We start from the raw sequence: 20904 nt of genomic DNA, 5'->3' as shown, positions 1-20904 counted from the left end.
AAGATCGTGTTTCAGTACCCTAGTCACTGATTACAATTATTATTATTATTATAACCCCAAGACCAAGCAGAGTCAAAGATTCATCTAGGAAGTCCTTTTATCATACACAGCACCTTAAACACATTCAAATTCTCTGCAGACACCATACTCTGGCAAGGCATTCCCATCATTCACAGTGATGCATGCAAAAAACCTGCTTCTCACTCCCCTGCTCACACCCTCTTTATACAGTTTACAGGGATGACCTCTGGTTCTCCCCTGATCTTCCACTATTCTCTGTAGAACTTCTCCATCATTGATCTTATAACAACCCCTTACTAACTTATATGATATGATAGGTCTCTATCATATCGCGACCTCTTGCTCCTATCCACTAGACTGTAAATTGCATCTTCTCAATCTTTCCTCATATTCGACATTCCAGAGGTCAGAAACTACCTTGGTCACCTCTGGACCCTTATCAAAAAATCTCTTCGTCCTTTTGAAAACCAGGTGACCAAATCTGGGCACAGAAGTCTAAGTGTGGCATAATCAAAGCCTTATACCGTGGAACAAGTATCTACCTACTTATACAGGTCAGTGTATCCTCCACATCATTCCCAGAAGTATTTGTGTTGTCTTCACAATTCTGGAAATGTGTACCCTAAATTTCAGATCCATATCCACTATCGCCCAAATATCTCTTATTTTCTCCACCTCCAACAATATATCCCCACCAAGCATAAATTTTACATCCCATCTTTGTTTCCCAAATTTTAAAACCTTACATTTTTGCAACATTGAACTCACATCCCCACTCCCATACCTAATCACTCAATTTATTCAAGTCTTCTTATAAGGCCACAACATCTTCTCTACTCTTCATAGTTCGTCCCAACTTTGCATCATCTGCAAACAACTGACTATCTCCATCCAAATCTTTGCCAATATCATTAGCATACAAGTTAAATAGTAATGGCCCTAAAACAGACCCCTGAGGCACACCACTAGTGACTTTCCTTTTCCTGGATATCGCTCTCCCATACACAATTTGTTGATACCTGTCAGATACTCAGTCTCCAATCTAATACACCAATCTAATATCCAACCCCATCCACTCAAGTTTGACTATCAACTTATCATCTGCTAATCTATCAAAAGCCTTTGCAAAAAATCTAAGTATATTACTGTGTATCCATCTCTTCTGTCCATGGAAGCAGTCACATTATTGTAATAAATAAGTAGATTACTAAAACATGACTTCCCTTTAGTAAATTCATGCTGTCCATGAAAGATAATACCATTGTTGTCAACACAATTCTGGATCCTAGTTCTCACAAACTTCTCTAACAACTTAACTAAACACCTGACACACAGATAGGCATATAATTTGATGCTTGAGTTCTATCACCTCCCTTATAAAGTAGCACAATCTTGCCCTACTTCCACCCCTTAGGATCTTGACCCAATACAAGACTCATATTAAAAAAATATCAAGGCAGGTGTCAACTCCCTGGCACATTCCTTCACAGCCTTATTATCATCTAGTTTGCTCAACTTCCCATACACCTCTTGCTCACTTATAGTCAGTCTCTCCTCTCCATCATCAACTGCTCTCCATCTCTCCATGAAGCCATATTCACAAGAATGAAAGTTTGAATTTATGAACTGCTCATTAAGTATCTCCACTGCTTTTTCCTCAAAGGCTGTCTTTATACCATTTTCTCCATTCAATGTCATCCTTCCATAATCATTCTTTTTTTTGCTGGCTACATATCGAAAGAACTCCTTAGGATTCTTTTTGGCTTCATTAGCTAACTTCTGTTCATACCTCACTTTTGCTACCCTTACTAACCAAGTCAACTACCTTGCCTGGTCTTTGTAATCCTCATGGAATTGGTTATTCCCACTTCGCTTGTGATGCCTCCATAATGCCCATTTTCTCTGTATCGCATACTTAATCTCTCATTCATCCATTTCACATCTACCTTATTTAACCTTCTGATCCTTGAAATACATTTAGACATTGCCTCTACTAGATAGTTCTTGAATATCTCCCAAGCTGCACTGATCTCTTTTCTAGCTAACTCCTCATTCGATCATTCCATGCAACACCTGCAAGTTGTCTCTTGAGCTTTTCATAATCAGCACCCTTGTAGTTCCACATATACCCTTTTCTCACAGAGGTCCTCATACTGCTGGCAACCACCAAGGTAATCACTTAATGGTCACTCTCACCAACTGGAGGGTGATTGGACACTTCATTTATAATTAAATCCTCTGGTGAGGTGATCAAATCTAAGACCCTCAAGTCCTTGTGTGCCCTCTGTTACATACTGTCTGAGGAGTTATAATGGCACACTCAGGATTTAATCTTGGAGGGGGCCCGATCACTCAAGATTTGATCTTGGGAGGGGAAGGGGGCCGAGTTGAGTAGACGATTTACGAATACACACTACGCATCGCATACGACCTATGACTGAGGCATCTGCAGTGATTGCCAATACATGACAAGTAGTATAGAAATAGAGACACAACATAAATAAAAATAATAATAATTTTAATTAGGAAAAGATTTTTGGAAAATTTTCTAGTATTTATTTCCTTTTTCTTTTAGGGGGAGGCCAGGGCCCCTTGGCCCCCCTCCCTGGGTGTGCCACTGGGTAGTTATCTCTCAAAAACTCCAGAAATTTAATCTCTTTACTTCCAGTTGCTATCTCATCTCCCCAGTCTATATTGCCATAATTAAAATCACCCATAGCAATCACCCTTTTCTTATTTGCTTGATTAATTTGGTTATACATTTCATTATCACCACTATGCACATTACCTGGTGTATAATAACATCCAACCGAGTATTTCATTCTATTCACCTCTATCTCACACCATACTGCCTCAAAGCCACTGGCAATAAAGCAATAAGGTAACAAATGTGCTGAACAAGGATTATACATACACAATGGTATTCTCATATTTTGCAAAGCCCTTTGATAGACTGCCACATGAAATTTGTACTTAAACTGGCATGGTGAGATAATTGGACAAAGATTGGAGACTGGCTATCTGACAGGTATCACAAGTTATATAGGGATGAGTAATACCAAAGAAGATGAAAGTCACTATATGTGTGTCCCAAGGGTTTGTTTTACAGCTGCTGCTGTTTAACTTGTTAATTATAATGGGAAATATTTGAATGGAGAAAGTTCAGAAGAACCATAAGGAGTATAGCTTTACAAAAGGATCTGAACAGAATGAGTGAGTAAAGTTATCAGTTCAATGTTGCAAAGTGTAAAAAAAAACCAAAAAAAAAAAAAACCAGCTAATGCCTTTTATTCCTGTATATATATAGGTGAGGCTGGTTTAGCCCTATCTAACTTTTGGAGACTGAATGAGTAGATTAATCTCCACTGGTAGCTAATCAGAGATAGCTGGTCCAAAACTGTCACTAATTTAAGCAGATGGCGGCACTTGTTGATGGTTCAACAAGTGCTGCCATCCTGTGATCCCTAACACAATATTTTTAAATGTCTGAAATAGTGTGGGTTCTTTGATCAATTTTCTTGAGTTTATGGTATGAAAAACCTGAGTTTCTGGGAGAAAAAAAATCCCTTGCCTATGCCAGCGATTGACTAACTAGGGAACTGGTCAAAAAAAATACTTAGAAAAGGCTTGTTGCAAAGTATAGGCTTTAAAATTCAAGGAACAAAGATGGAATTGCAGATAGATCTATGAGTGATGTTACTCACAGATTGCCACTCACCTAAAACTTAGGGTATGCAAACCTATTCTAGCAATGATGCAGAGAACAATGACATGTAGAAGTGGAGAGATTAAGGTTCCATTGTAAAACACGTTTATTAGGACACATATGGACTACTGTGAACAAGTTTGGTCATCTGGTTTTCAAAGGGATGAGGAAATATTAGAAAGGGTCTGTGGTTTCTAGTCTCTGGAATGTTGAGTATAAACGAAGGTTGAGAAAACACAATTCGCAGTGTCTAGCAAATAGAGAGAGGAGGGGATGATGTGATTGGAATATATAAGTTGGTGAAGGGTTATTATCATATTAATAGAAGGAATGGGGGCAGTCATCTCAGGAAGCTGTATAAGGAGGATATGACAAAGGAATGAGAAGCAAGTTTTTTGCATGGAGAGTGGCTGGAATGGATTATCTGAAAGTTTGGTGAGTATACAGATGGTGAATACATTTAAGGCATGGTTTGATGAGCTGTGTATGTGACAAAGGTACTTCCCGCAATATATCTTTTCACTCCATTGGAATCTGATTATAATAATAATAATGATTTTTTTGTCTTCCTATGATTTTATTTCTCCATTTCCTTATATCTCTTTGGCTTTGATGTAATTACCAAGCTATGATCCTTGGAATGTTCAGTATTGCTGAAATGATTTGGCTTATCAGTATTGTGTCCAGCATGTTCTGTGATTTTCGAACCAAGTGGATCACATTACCATTTCCACTTCCTGCAGTTCTTTTGGTGGAATTTTAAACATAACAGTACTGCTGCTTTATAAGCATTCCTGGTCAAAAGGAATGCCAACTAGATAACTCAGTGGTACACCACTCCATAATTATCTAGTTAGCAAATGGCTATTGTCATGTTTTGTCTCTACTCTCACTTCAAATACACTACAGATGTCAGCTATTCTTTATACAACTCCAACCATAACCTTGTTCGTGTTTCCTTTATTACAGATTGATCTCAGCCTTATGTCTTAATGCACTACAACAGTACCAATGGCCTCTGGGATTTCTGGATTTCCACTATTCCAGTGCAATGACCTGATCCACTAAATACCTGAAATAATCCTTTCTAGGATTTAAATTATGAGGACAGATTGCGAGTTTGTTGATTGCAGACTCTGGTTAACAGGAGAAAGAGGGAGTGATATGATAGAGGTCTATAAACTTTTGAATGGATGTTATAGGATATCATCTGATGAAATTTTTCATTATATGGAAGGTGGGGAGAGAACACGGGGGCATCCATGGAAGTTAAGTTTGTTCACAGTCAAGAAAGAGGTAAGAGCTAGGTTTTTCTCCCAGAGAGCAGTGAGTGAGTGGAATAATTTGCCCTTAGGGGTAGTGAATGTATCTGGTGTGAACGAATTTAAGGGAAGGTATGATAGCTGGTTTGGTTGATTTATAGCCCTCCCCCAAGGAGTCCTTGACTCCCTGGAGGTCTCAGATAATAATAATACGTTTGTGTTTTGTTGTTCCTCTGAGCTGTTTTAATTCTATTAAACCTAATAATGAGTTGAACTTTTTCAAGCCACCTCAGGTCTCCAATAAGCAGTGTCATGGTCTCAGAACAGGTAATGAAATTCATTGCCCACATAATTAAAAAAACTTGTAAATATATCAAATATTTAAATAAAGCAATGCTAACGTCGCATGTAAAATAACTCCATTATCGTCTATCAGCTCATTCAGTGATATGGAATTTCAGTATTATGTCTAAAGACATAATACTGAATTTTGTATTGAATTCCATATACTTTTTGGATTCATCAGATTTGATTCAATGCTATCATTTTTCCTTTTATGTGGTGCACACTAACTAGATAAACAATTCACCAATTCAAAAAACTATATTGAATTAATCACTTAAATTTGCTTTTAATAATAAAACTTGCTCAAATGTTCTGAAATCCCAAAATCAGGCAAAGCATGTATGTGTGCGTACTCTAAGTGCAACCTTTTGACTGAGAGTGTGACCAATGACTAAAAGTTACTTTCTTAGATATGTTTTTCAATTTGGTGCTAACCACACAATATATCTTGCTATCTTGCATAAGATTAGATGAGATGCATCTGAAGCTGCTGTGGATGGGGACCATGTCAAACATTTAAGTCTGGTATAAATTTTGTATGGAGACTATTTGCTAATTAGATTGAGTTTAAATTTCTACTAGTTTTGAATACATTATAGCACATTTCATCTCAAGAGTAAATGTGTGAAAAATTGCAGATTTGTTCTTCCTCTCTGACTAACAGGAAACAAAAATCTTCTTCTTCCTAACATGGATTTTAGGCCAGGTGGCCTGTTCCAGTCTCATGCCATCTCTTTCTTGGTCTTCTGATTTGTCTTTTTTCACTTATTTTATATTTGTATAATATTTTCGGTAGTCTGCTGTTTTTCATTCAATTTAAATGTTCTATCCATTTTTGTTTATACTGTCTTTGTGTAATAATTAATTGGTTTTATATTCAGGGATTGTAAAATTTATTCATTTGTTTTATGGTCCCACTTTGTATATCCAGCAATTTTTCTGAGAAATTTCATTTCTGCTGTTTGAATTCGTTTTTCATCCTTCCTTTTTATGGTTCATGTTTCGCTTATGTATAGTAGAGTTGGTTTTGACAAGACATTATATAATCTGATTCTAGTGTGTTTTTGTACTCAGGATGACTTAAATATATTATTTATTATGCCATTTACTTTGACATTTTAGTGTCTGATATTTTGTTTGATATTTTAGTGTCTACGTCTTTTTCTTCTTCATATGATAAATTACATTCCAAGTATTTGAAAGTATTTACTTGTTTTAATATTTTATTATCTATCACTGTTTTACTTCTTATTGGGTTTTTTCTCTTTGAATGCCATTATTTTTGTTTTTTCTTTAAATATTGTCATATTATTTGTTTTGAGATATCATTTAATGATTTTTTGAAAGTGTATCCACTCTCCAGCCAACCATGGGAGCAGGAGATCCCCAAACCTCCTACAATGGGAGAGGCCTTCATCCTGCAGTGGGTAGAAATATAGGCTGTTAAATTTTTTTTTTTTTTTTTTTTTTTTTTCATATCAATATTCAAACTGAGGATATTAACTGATGGGTTTCAAAAATACATTGATGCATATTTCTGATTATTTTATCTTGTGGATTCAAGAGTTTTCTACTCTAAAGACAATTGTTGTTGACAGGCAGTATCAAATTTTCACTTCATTCTTTCCACTTAAAAAAAAAAAAAAAAAAAAAGTAAAAAATTGTGTCACTCAGAAAATCATGGAAAAGCAAATTTCATAGTGATTATTATCAAAGAATTCCAAAAGAAAAATCATAGCTATTACAAAAAGCAGTATCACAATAATCAGACACCGACCACATTAGACTTTATGTTTCTCACTTCATGCACTTTTATGCTGCAAATAATATTAATTCTGAGTAACAAAATATTTCCAAATGTGGGTGGCTTTTCAATAATACATCATTTATTATAAATATCCTAATATGTGTAGGCTGCAAAATTATAAGTGAATTTTATTGAAAATTTATTTTTCACTTAGTTAGACTATAATAAATTTAGTTTAATCCTTTATCCAAGTGTGAGCAAACAAAGTTTCTGCCTGAAAATATCTTCAGGACTGGGGTAAGGTAGTACAACACCAGGCAACTCGTAGCAAGCAAGGAGATGTGTTTTGCATTATGGGAGATACTGATAGCTTGGTCCACCTTTGCTACGAGTTTCCCAGTGTTGTACTACCTTACCCCAGTCCTGAAGATATTTTCAGGCGCAAACTTTGTTTGCTCACACTTGGATAAAGGATTAAACTAAATTTATTATGATAAGTGAATTTTATATTTAATGTGTAGCAATATTGTCTAATTTGTAGATTGAGTGTCACTGCGTCGAAATCTCAGTGTCGAACACAGTGTTTAGTTAAATTTATACAGTGGTATTACTTTAAATTTGTTGTATCTATGGTGTTCTGATACAATGTAGCAGTGAAGGGCAGACCATTGCACAAGTCAATGCAAAAAAACAAGTAAAGTGAATGACACAGATTTTCAAATATGATACAGTTCCATGAATGTACTATGAATGCATGGGAAGATGTTGTGGATATTCATGTGGAGAGGTTGAATAAGAAAAAGAAGCGAGTATGGGTATGTAGGAAGTGTGATATTTTGATGGACCATGATGCTTGTTTAAACATGAGTAGGGAACATTACATTGCAAATGAAATGGTAGTCAAGAAAAAATGTTGAAATGACTGGAAGGAAAAGAGTTCGACTGACAATAAAGCATGCAATAATGATGTTGAAAAAACATCATTATTGCAAATAACTGATAAGATGGCAAGCAGGGTTGACAGCAAACAAGCTTATGTGGATGATAAGATAGTTAGCAGGAGTGAACGATAGCAAAAAAACGATGCAAGATTATTATTATTATTATTATTATTATTACGTGACACCTCCAGGGAGTCCAAATACTCATCCAGGGAGGACACCTACTCCACATCTCTCTGTTTCCACTGCTCAATCCACAAACTACAACCAACTGCAACCACACCAATGCCATCTACTGTCTGCTGCCACCACCACCACCACCACCACTAATATTTCCACAGACAATCACAAGCATCCATGCTCACGCGGGATTCGAACCCGCAGCCTTTTGTCTGGAGAGCGGATATGCTAACCACTCAGTCAACCAGGCTGGCTTTTGAATGGTAAGTTGGTGAACATGAGGCAAGAGATGAAGTGTATATGAAGAGAAATGAAGAGAACTGTAGATACATTTGAAAGAGTGAAGAGGTTGAGAATGAATGATGTTGGCATGAAAGAGGTAACAAAAGACTCGTGAGTGGCATTGTATGGGGACTTAATTATTAGAGATGTGGTAAAAGAGAAGATGCACAAAGATTGTTTTCTATGCGGTCAAATGAATAGAGTGATAGAGTGCTAGGGGAAATAAATGACTTGAGAACAAGGAGAATGTAAGACTGGATATTAGGAGGTTGTTGAGAAGGATCCAGGTATGAAAGTGAAGAGATGAGGCAAACAGCAAAGATTATGAATGACATTGAAAGTTTATTTTTCACTTGGTTAGACTATAATAAATTTAGTTTAATCCTTTATCCAAGTGTGAGCAAACAAAGTTTGCGCCTGAAAATATCTTCAAGACTGGGGTAAGGTAGTACAACACCAGGCAACTCGTAGCAAAGGTGGACCAAGCTAACATCACTCCTATCCCAGTATCTTCCATAATGCAAAACACATCTCCTTGCGGATGTGGCCCTTCCCTTAATGCATAACATTATACATATCCGCAAGGAGATGTGTTTTGCATTCTGGGAGATACTGAGATAGGAGTGATGTTAGCTTGGTCCACCTTTGCTACGAGTTGCCCAGTGTTGTACTACCTTACCCCAGTCCTGAAGATATTTTCAGGTGCAAACTTTGTTTGCTCACACTTTGATAAAGGATTAAACTAAATTTATTATGAATGACAGGTAAATGGAAATGTGTGAAGAGAAAGGAGTGCAGTTGGTTAATGTGTGGAGTGAGTTTGAGAAAAGAACTCACTGTATAAGAGTGATGGGCTGCATTTGAATGGTTTTGGTGTGAGTCATTTAGAGAGACTGCTGCTGGATGGGAGAGCAATGAGTGCAGAGAATGAATCTGAGTAAGTAAGAAGCAATGTCAAAGAGCTGGAGAGCAAGGAAGGAAAGATTGAATTTGTGCTTATGAATGGAGAAGTGGGTAGCATGGATGCAGAGAATGAGCCAAGCATGGAAGACTCAGGGTGGACAAGGGTACAGCATGAGAAAGGTTGATGCTCAAAGAGGAAGTGAAAGTGCATGCAGACAAGAAGAGAGAGAAGTTAGATCTGAAGAAAGTTCTGGGAGGGGTAAGAATAAAAAGAAATGGTTCGAAGAAGGCATGGAAAAGTCATCTAGCAAGTGGTAGTAGTAGTGAAACTTGTTATAGATCCAAGAATGAGCTGTTATGTTTGCATATGAATGCTTCAGAAAGAAGGGAAATGAAATGGTTCCATTGATTGAGATTGTTCAGCCAAACCTTGTTAGAATAAGTGAGGATGTATCTGGATGAGGATAACATTCTGACAGGAATAGAGATGGAAAGATATGTTTTTTATGGAGATAGAAAGGGTAGAAATAAAGGTAGAGCATTATTGATGATAGAAAAGAGTTATGTTCATACAAGGTAGAAATGCAAGGGAGGAAATAGTGGCAGTGGTTTAGAGGCAGTATGGTGTGAGATAGAAGTGAATAAAATGAAATAATTACTCAGATGCTGCTAAAGACCTGGTAATGTGGAGGGTAGGGACGATGAAATGTATAAGTAAATTAGCCAAGAAAATAGGAAAAAGAAAAATAATCATTATGAGTGATTTTAATCATGGTAATAGAGACTGGGATGACAAGATAGCAACTGAAAGTAAAGAAAATAAATTTCTATAGTTTTTGAGGGATAACTACCCCAGACAAAATATAACAGAGAACAAGAAATCATTCCTGGAAGCAGTATAAGGAGAGTGTGAGAAGGGAGTGAGAAGAAAGTTTTTTGCATGCATGCATGCAGAGTTGTGAATGAATGGAAAGCACTGCCTGAGAGCATCATGTCTGCAGAGAATTTGAATGTGTTTAAGGCGCTGTATGATGAATTGTGTGTATATGACAAGGGGACCTCTCGCAATGATTCTTTGACTTGGATCAAAGGGATCTAGGGATAATAATAATAATAATATGAAGCTTTTTTCTGAATGATAAATTAATTCTATTAAAAATCTTACTAAAGAATGAAAATGCATGTAGCACAAAAATAATCAATTAAAGAAGTCTAAGTTTTGTGATAATTTTGAGTATTGCATAAAAGAAAACCAGCTACATATTGATAACAGCACTTCATTTAATCATTGTTTGAAAGAATATATTAAAAATTCCTTACCTTGCAGTTTTTACATACACCTCCACCTTCAAATCTACCTTCAGTATTTAAGCTCAGTTTTCTGTCAGCTATATTCTGATTATATAAACACTCATCAGCATGACCAAAACACTGGCAAGCTAAATAAATGAAAAATAATTATATTATACCCACACACACATGTTTAATATTCAAATTCTGGTATCTATAGCAATTACTGTTTAGTAATAAAAAGAAAAAATAAATATTGAGTTTTGAGTGGCTGATGTATCTGCTTTGCAACTTATAAGTTAGAAGTTAGTTTTGAATTAGGCATGAATGCTTATAAAAACTAAACTTCAATGATTTCAGCAAAATGATTTAAGGAAAAATGAAATAATTTTAGGAAAATGCTTTAATGATAAGTCAAATACTTTTAGAAGTAATCAATCATACGATAAATCATTCCTATGATTGAATCCATACATCATATATCATATTGGAGGCTTAATGGATTGTATACAGCACTCAGAAAGGATTAAAACAGAATTTAATACTTCCTATATATTTCGTCTCAGTAAATGAGCCATCTTCAGGAATTACAAAAAAACTAATGTAACATAAAAACAACTAACACACAATACTAAGCCCAACCACATGAGTGACACTAAAGTCCTATCTAGGTGACCAGGAATCCAAAGTGAGACCTCTGGTGATAAGTGTTTCTCAAATTTTAGAAAGCTTAATGCAACCATATTTGTTCAGATTTGGTTGACTCCTGAGAGCTGCTGCCGATTCTAAGAATAGTCTCTCTCTTTTTTGAATTTGCTGTGGTGGAGTATGGTGGGTTTTTTTTATGAGATCCTGTGGGTTGTATCCAAGACATGGTCAGCCAGGCCTGACTGACCATAGTCATGTTTGCAGATGTATGACTTATGTTCCTCCAGGTGGATAGTGGCTGATCTGCCTGTCTGTTCAAAGTACGCCAGTTTACAGGAACAGGGTACTTTATAGACTCCAGGCACTGAGAGAGGAGAGAGATGATCTTTTGTAAAGTGGATAAGGGTAGCAAGTTTGCAGTGGGGCTTAAATGCTGTGTGTAGGATGTACTTTTTTAAAATCTTGGCTATTTTTTTGGATGTGCCACCGATGTAGGGTATGGTCATGGCATTTCTAAACTCTTTCTGAAGAGAAAACCGAGAAAAGAGGGAGGACCTGATTATTTTTTTAATACTGTGATTGCTGTAGCCATTGGAGAGGAAAGTGTTGTGTATGTGGTCAAGTTCAGTTGTAAGGGCGGTTCTACTGGAACAAAGATTGTGGGCTCTCTTGGTAAGAGTTTTAATAATGCCATATTGTTGAGAGGGGTGGTGGTGGGAGAGTTTGTGAATGTATCTGCCTGTGTGCGTGGGTTTTCTATATACAGTGAAGGAAAGTGTACCGTTGGGAAGGCGTGTAACTAAGCGACTAACTAAACGTGTAACTAAGTAACTAAAAGGGACTAAAATCTGCACTTGAACCATTAACAAATGGAAAAACAAAAATCATACAGGAAATTCATGAACAACTAATAACTTTAAATTTGAAAAATAAGAACTGTACACTGCAATGGATACCAGCTCATGTAAATATTGATGGCAATGAGATAGCAGACAGACTAGCCAAAGAAGCAAGATACTTACCTCAAAAATTACACCCACTATCACTAACCGATGAAAACTCTGTCACAAAAATAAGATTAGTAAAACAAACTATTAAGAAGAAGAATGAAATCAGCAAAATAAATGAAAATAGAGTAATAACTACAATCATCAGCAGGCTAAGGATGAAACATTTTAAAGACACGAAAATTCATTCGGACAGTATTAGAAGCTATGAAAGATGCAAAAACTGTCCATATCCATTCTTGTCCAGCAATTGCTGCTGCACTACAGAAAATTGACAATAACCCTATAGAAAAGCTCTACTCCATCAAAGTTCAACAGATTGCCAAAGCAGTTCTACAGTCATATCTAGAAGCTCTTCAGTGAACTCGACAACAATAAGAGGATAACAGAACAAAATATACAATAGGATGCTACTGTAGACCAGAATCGTGTGAAGAGGAGTGTGAACTACACAGGCAGATAAATCTTATGAATACATCGATGACTGTTCATTATGAGAAGTTTTGTTATGGTGAGATAGACTGCAGGGCAGAGAAAGCATGTGAGACAAGGGAAAATCAATTTATAGAATTACTGAGGGATAAGTATCTTAAGTAGCATGCTATGTGAAAGACTTACATTATAAGAACATTGTGCGCAATTTATTTTTATCTATTTTATTGTGTTTTTTCCTTATAGTGTGTTTTATAGTGTATTAGTGTAGATTTTCATGTTTTTAGAGTATTTAATGTCTGTATAATATTTATATCGTGATATTTGTTGTGATATTGTTGGCATGGCACCACTGCGAACTATAGTGGCAAAGACCACATTGTCGGGTGATTTGAATTTGTGAGATTTTATTTAGTGCAGTATGTATGTATGAAATGTATTCATTGAGAAAATTAAAGAATATGTGGAAGGAGATTGAAACAAGAGAGAGAAAGTGCATATCAAGTTTTTCAAAGTGTCTGCTAGATGACGAGAACACAGAAAATACCAATGGTAAGATGGAATATGATGTTATTAATGTTGAATGTGCGAATAGAAGAGAAAGAAATGGACATTAATAAAGAAATAGTGCACTTAAATGTTATCCTTCATAGGACAAAGTGTGAAATTGAAAAATTACAGAAGCTGCAAGAGATTAGCGGGACTAAAAAAAAAAGAAGAAGCAGGTGGTCCGAAGGAATAATAAAGACTGACTGAAGAAACAAGAAAAACAAGTAAAGGAGAAAATTATGTATAGAGACTCACTGATCAGGGGAGTACTTAACAAAAGTGTGATAAAATCGTGTTTCCCAGATGCAAAAATTCACAATATTAGCCACACCATCCAGATTCAAAAAAAGGTAAGTCGAAGGACATGATTGTCATGGTTGGTACAAATGATTTGAGAGGCGAGAAGTATTCTATGAGAGAGGATGTAAAGGAGTTGTTAGAAGAGGCAAAATGGAAGAGCAAGAGGTGAAGATTGTAAGTCTCCTACCACACTATGATAGAGGTGAACTGAGGAGGGTGTTGGTAGCCAATGAGTCTATACGTATCATCACTACGTATAGACTACGTATAGAAGGCCTTCTGCAGAAGGAATGATTTAGGATTTGTTGATCTGTGGTCTGTGTTTAATGAAAAGAAGGATTTACACAATGCTGATGGACTGCATCTAAATGGTTTCAGTGCTAGGTGTCTGGAGAGAGAGAGAGAGAGCTTTGCTCAGTGAGCATTCCGAAGCACAAATTCAGGAAAACTTAAGCAATTTGGGTGGAAGCAAGTGAGTTTGTGTGAAGGCACCTATGAGGTGAATGAGTGTGAGAATGACAAAGTGTGGAATCCAGTCTCTCAAGCAAAATTATTGAATAGGATAATCATTCAGGAAGTAAAGATGGGTTGAGGCCAAAGGGATGCCTCAGTTTCTATATACTAATGGCAGAAGTATCAGGAACAAAAGGGAGGTGTTTATGGCATTGGTTAGTGCAACCTTGCCAAAAGTTATAGGCATTAGTGAGACTTGGCTAACAACAGATGATGTAGTTACAGGGATTGAATGTAAAGGATTTAGTATTTTTAGCAGTGATGGCCCGTGAAGTTTTAAGTGAGGGTGCTGCCTATACAAAATAATTTTTAAAAAAATAATTTAAAAAAAATTTTGTATAGGAAGCACCCCCACTTAAAACTTCACGGGCCACTACTGATTTTCAGAGAAGATAGGATGATGGGGTGAGGAGTACTGATGATAGCAGGTGAATTGCAGCCAAAAAGAATAGGAGACAGGTGGGAAGTTGGCTATTCATTTGAAGCAATCTGATGTGAGATTAAGGTCAGTAAGGTATAATATACAGCTGGTTGTTGCTACAGGCTAGGGAGTTCCACAGATGATCTGGAAGACATGCATTGGAAAATTAGTACAATGAGTACAAGTCGAGTGAGGCAGTGATGAAAATCAGATTGAAAAACAAAAAATAGGAATTAGTATCAATGGTATAAAATACAACAATATTAGATATGCTGATGATACCATTCTAATAGCAGAAAATAGAAAAACAAATTAATCAAATTACTGTAGCTACTAATTGAAGAAGGTAAAGAGTTTGGATTAGATATAAATGCAAAAAAAGACCAATTTATGAAAATCTCAAAAGAAAACAGATCCGAGCTAGAAATATTCATAAGCAATATGAAAATTGAACATACAACAGAATACAAATATTTAGGCACCTAATTCTCTGCAGATGGAAAGCAAGATAAAGAAATAAAAATAAGAACAGCCATAGCTAAAGATGTCTTCTGAAAAAATAAAGATCTGCTCAGAAGCTCTGTGGATATCAAGACAAAGAAAAGAATGATAAGAACATTAATGCGGCCAGTTTTCACATATGGAAGTGAGACCTGGGTATTCAAGAAGAGAGTAAGACAACAGATAATGGCCTTTGAAATGTGGTGCTATAGGAGAGCTCTGAAAATCTCATGGACAGATTACACGACAAATACAGATGTCCCACAGAGAATGAGAACACAGAGATCTTTATTACAGGAAATGATCTAGAGAAAGATGAAATTGGAAGGACGTGTACTGAGAGGTTCAGCAGGACACAGAATACTAACAGTTTTAGAAGGAAAAATTATGGGAAAAGGATCAAAAGGTAAAAAACAAAGAACATGGTTTGAAGATATAAGATCATGAACAGGATCACTGGCTATACAGAAACAAAAAGGAAAGCCACCAACAGAGAGAACTGAATGGACATAGTGCTGTACCCTCTCACTGAGGAAGCTATATGATTATTATTATTATGGGAGACTTCAAGTATGCCGATATACCACCATTTGCTCCACTTTATGCGATAGAGTTCTGTGTGGAATCTTGTCAAATGCCTTTGCAAAATCTATCCATATCACTGAATAGCTGTTTCCCTTATTCAGCTGAATTGTTACTTTATTATAAAAAAAGTAATCAAATTACTAAGGCAAGACCCACTCTTCACAAAGCACTATTATCCTTTATAGAGTGTCTAGGTCCTTCTCACGGCTTGTTACTAGTAAGGAGAATGTATTACCATTAGCTTACTGCATAAGCTATTTCATTTGTTTGATGCGAAATTAAATGCATAAGTCTGTCATATCCTAACTCCCCATGGTTCATTTGTCTAATAAGAATACAAAACATGGTTTTAATATAAATCTGTGATTTTTGTTCACCGAATGGGGATGCGTATCATTTTGGAAGCCTCCTTGAATATCCTGGTGTTACTATTGAATGTAGTGTAAGCCATTTCAGTTTGCTGGCAGAATATAAATAACCTTTATTAAACCTAAAATAATTGACTAGTTTCATTTGCTGACAAGTACACTTCATTAGGATTATGCTTATTTTAATAAGAGTTAAATAGCTAGAAATATATCATAAACAAGGAAAGAATATTATGGATGAAAATTTAATTAACCACCTAACTGGCCATGGATCAAATATGCATCCTCATACGTTTTGTATCCATCAATATTTCAATGTAATATCAATGGTATTACAATTTTAATATGCACTTCACATCCATGATAATCTTGACTTCTATAGACGTCTTGGCTGGTAGTGTGGTTAAGCAGTGAATGTGGGAGAGCAAGGCATAGCTAATATTGTCTTGTTGAACTTATTATTGTTGAATTTATTATGCATATATTAGCCAAGGTCCATAAATGTATTTTGATGAATGAAGACACCAAACTTGGTGCACAATGATACCTTAATTCTTACTGCATTCAGTAAGAGTGTGTATCATTTGAAGCATCTTTAAACCCAACAAAACAGTTGCGCTCAGTGTGTGAAATTTCTGTTTTTTTTTGACAAAGTAAAGTAAAGATTGCCTTCATTGGCATTGTGTGATTCATTGGGCATGTAAAAAGCTCACTGGATTTATGTTTTCTTTACTTTTTGATATTTATAAAATGTTCATGCAGATTTCATTGGAACATTCTGTTTATCTAATACAGCAAATGCTGCATGAATGGGGGTCTCTCTGATGGCTGGCTTCTTGGGGGGGAGAAGAGATTTCAGAAGCTGTAAGAATCTGGAGACGTTGTGTAATGGAGTGAAAGCCACTTTTATGTCATAACTTGAAAGAAACTGAAAAATTTTATCCCTAACATTACTGATGTAAGGAAGAGTGACCCTACCTTTAAAGTCTTGTTTTTTTGTTGATTTCTTGGACAAGGGGAGGTCCCAAAATCATATCAATCATCTTGAACATGTCCATTAAGGAAAGAGCATAGGCGAAATAATGCCTCTCTCTCTTAATGTTTTCATTATTGCTACCTTCACCATGGGATGGTGGTGAAAAGAAGCATGGAAGAGTTTACTAATGTTGGTTGGTGGGTGTTTTGTATAATAAGTCTATTGTCTTCAGAGACTTGTAGGAGAATATCAAGGAAAGGTAATAATGCCCTGTCCTTTTCAAGTTCAAGAGTTAACTTTATACTAAGTTGTAGGCAGTTTTAAATAGTTTTTAAACTTTCTTCCATTTCTTTGTGTGAACCTGACAAGGTGATAAATATATTATTGATATATCAATAATATATTTATCACCTAAAATTTGGTTGCAATATATTGCAACCAAATTTTAGGTTTCTTGGTGGTGTCTTTGTATGGTTTTCATTTTAAAGGATTCCATGAAAAATTAGCCATAACTGGAGATAGGAGGGCTCATAATAAGACCTTGTTTGTTCCCAGTCTTTAAATTGAAAGGAAGTATTTTCTGAACAGTATCTGAACAGGATGACAGTATCCAATTGAAAAATATCTTGAAGTAGCACTAAAGTTTCTTCTCTAAGTACATTTGTGAACAGGTTAACATCTAAGCTTGTTAGAAAGTTTGATGGTTTTATTGCTATAATGATTTGATAAAATTCAAACTAATTGGAAGAAGTCAAAAAACATTTCACTTTCAAACAGAAGATTCTTAAACTTGAAGTAGCATTGAAACCCATTGTAAATGCCAAAGATTTACTTATGTCCAATGTAGCCGGTTATCTATTTATTTTTTTTTTTTGGTGGCTATGTAGAGAAAACAGAATTATTCTTGGTGTACAAGCTGCAGAGGATGGGAATATATAGTATATTGGTTAGATGGATCAGAGATTGGCTATCTGAATGATACCAGCAGGTTGTGTATGATGGAGCAGTGTCTCAAAAAAGAGGGTAACCAGTGGCATGCCACAGGGTTCTGTTCTTGGGCCCCCCCTGCTGTTTAACTTGTTTGTACATGATATATCATGTGGACTGGCTGGGGATCTTCTGTATTTGCTGATGATGCAAAGTTGGGAAGAATTATAAGTAGCACTGTTGATGCTGAATCCCTTCAGCAAGATTTGAATAGACTTTTTACTTGGACAAAAGAGTGGGGTTGTAGTTTTAATATCAATAAGTGCAAGGTGTTGCATTTTGGAAAGCCTTTTTCTGCATTTCTGCAAGTAGATGAGATTTGGGAATGATGGTTGACAGTAGACTGAAGTTTAGAGGGCATATTGCTAGGGTTGCAAAGATTGCACATCATAGTGCTGCTATGATAAGAAGTACTATAACATGCAAGGATAAGGAAGTGGTTGTGCCGCTGTATAAGGCACTGGTCAGACCACACTTGGACTATTGTGCTCAAATCTGGTCACCTGGTTTTCAATGTGATGTGGAGACATTGGAGAGAGAGAGAGAGTGTCCAGAGATGAGTGACTAAGACAATATCAGGAGTTTGGAATGCTGGCTATGGACAGAGGTTGAAGAGATGTGGATTGCAGAGTTTGATGGATAGGAGGAAGAGAGGTGATATGATAGAAACGTTTAAGTTAGTGAGAGGATTTTATCAGATTAATCCAGAGGAGATTATAAAAAGAGTAGAAGGTGAGAGGGGGAGATCCAGAGGTCATTTCTGGAAGTTATGTAAAAGTGTAGCGAAGAAGGGTGTGAGGAGTAGATTTTTTACATGGAGAATTGTCAGTGAATGGAATGCATTACCAGAATGTGTTGCTAATGCAAGAAGTGTTAAGGATTTTAAAATTCTATATGATAAATATGTTGTCAGTTGAATGAACCTCCCACGATGAGTCTGTTGACTCCATGAAGGGTATAATAATAATAACAATTCATCAAGAGAATGAAGGAAATAATAATAGACCCATCAGACATTCTAGCAAGTTTAGATGTTGCTAATCTGTTTCATAGATGTTACCTGGTATTGTCATCCTGTTGATGCACTGTATTGATAATATTTCTTTCAGTTTAAGGATGGGTAGTGAGAAGAAACATAAGGCCCTGTTCCAGCTCCACTTCTACCAGACTCATTCACAAGATATTTTCATCATCTGGCCAGTTTAAAACAAATAACTGGAAGAGTTCAAACACTATCTGAACAGCTTACATCCTAGTATAAAGTTTATTCTTAAACATGAAAATGCAGGAAATTACCTTTCATTGGTATTCTCTTAGAATTGTCTAAATACAAAAGATTTTTTAAATGTGTTTCTACCATATGTCCCTCACTCCCAAAAGTGGCCCATCTTTCATACTTAGCAAATACTACCTAATCAGTAGATTTTTAAGTGTGAACATAAGAGTTCAGATGGAAATAAAAATGTGGAAACTGCTTATGGCTGAAGGTTACTTTTCTTCTTAAGGCTTCAGTATCATTTCTGTTAGACTACGCATCATATATATATATATATATATATATATATATATATATATATATATATATATATATATATATATATATATATATGATGCATATATATATCATATATATATATATATATATATATATATATATATATATGATATATATATATCAATCCTGTCCATCTAAATAACAGCTTAAGCTACAACCTCCCGGATAGTCATTCAGCTGTAATCATGTACTGGCGTTCACGTGATGCAGCAAGCCCGCACTCTCCCAACAATGCAACAAATGAAAGAACAGCTTCAAATACAACTACAACGTTTTAATGTTAATTATGTATAAAGACTGTCTATGTTGTTCATAGTCTTTTAACCCTCAATGTTTAGTGTTTTTTCTTTTATAATGTCACCTGAAGAAGGCTGTTACAGGCCGAAACTAGTAGTGTGTTTATATTAAAACCTTTTTAATTAAATCTCGGTTCTAGTCATTCAATTTTTTCCCTAAAACTATGTATGTTAACCGAGTCAATGATCATTCTGTCATATATATATATATATATATATATATATATATCCATTTATAGAGGCTTAAGTGCTGTAATGACATCATATTGGAAGCTTAATGGATTGTATACAGAACTCAGAAAGGATTAAAACAGAATTTAATACTTCCTATATATTTTGTCTCAGTAAATGAGACATCTTCAGGGATTACAAAAAAAACTAACGTAACATAAAAACAAATAATGCACAATACTAAGCCCAACCATGTGGGTGACACTAAAGTCCTATCTAGGTAGAGTGCCCTCTAAGGGTGGTTGTAAGTGGCCTGGAATGTAAAGTGGGACCTCTGGTGATAAGCATTTCCCAAGTCTTAGGAAGCTTAATGCAACCATATTTGTTCAGATTTGGTTGATTCCTGAGAGCTGCTGCTGATTCTAAGAATCTAAGAATAGTCTCTCTCTTTTGAATTTGCTGTGGTGGAGCATGGTGGTTTTTTCCCATGAGATCCTGTGGGTTGTATCCAAGACATGGTCAGCCAGGCCTGACTGACCATAGTCATGTTTGCAGATGTATGACTTATGTTCCTTCAGGTGGATAGTGGCTGATCTGCCTGTCTGTCCAAAGTACGCCAGTTTACAGGAACAGGGTACTTTATAGACTCCAGGCACTGAGAGAAGAGGGAGATGATCTTTTGTAGAGCGGATAAGGGTAGCAAGTTTGTGGTGGGGCTTAAATGCTGTGTGTAGGTTATACTTTTTTAAAATCGTGGCTATTTTTTCAGTGTCTAGGAAGGGTAAACAACTGTTCTTTTCCTTTTCCATTGTAAACTGGATTCTTAGATGTAGGCTGTTAAGGTGACTGAGGAAAGAGTCTAATGTGTCTGGGCCATGAGGCCAAATAGAGAACACATTGTCCACATATCTTAGCCAG

General features: G+C 35.9%; 1 protein-coding gene across 1 annotated transcript in view; it reads right to left on the bottom strand.

The window, feature by feature from the left end:
* LOC150095284 (laminin subunit alpha-1-like) overlaps positions 1 to 20904 on the bottom strand; it is a 1249242-nt gene that overhangs the window by 1044175 nt on the left and 184163 nt on the right. The window contains exon 9 of the mRNA XM_090410638.1: positions 10708 to 10826. Within this exon, the coding sequence (XP_090266764.1) occupies positions 10708 to 10826 (119 nt within the window). The remainder of the gene's footprint in view (positions 1 to 10707; positions 10827 to 20904) is intronic.

Source organism: Typopeltis vanoorti, chromosome 20 (assembly GCF_054136105.1).
Source record: "Typopeltis vanoorti isolate ZY-2024b chromosome 20, IOZ_Tvanoo_1.0, whole genome shotgun sequence".
NCBI classification, from domain to species: Eukaryota; Metazoa; Arthropoda; class Arachnida; order Uropygi; family Thelyphonidae; genus Typopeltis; species Typopeltis vanoorti.
The sequence above is the reverse complement of the archived record's forward strand: the minus strand, read 5'-3'. Positions and strand labels throughout refer to the sequence as shown.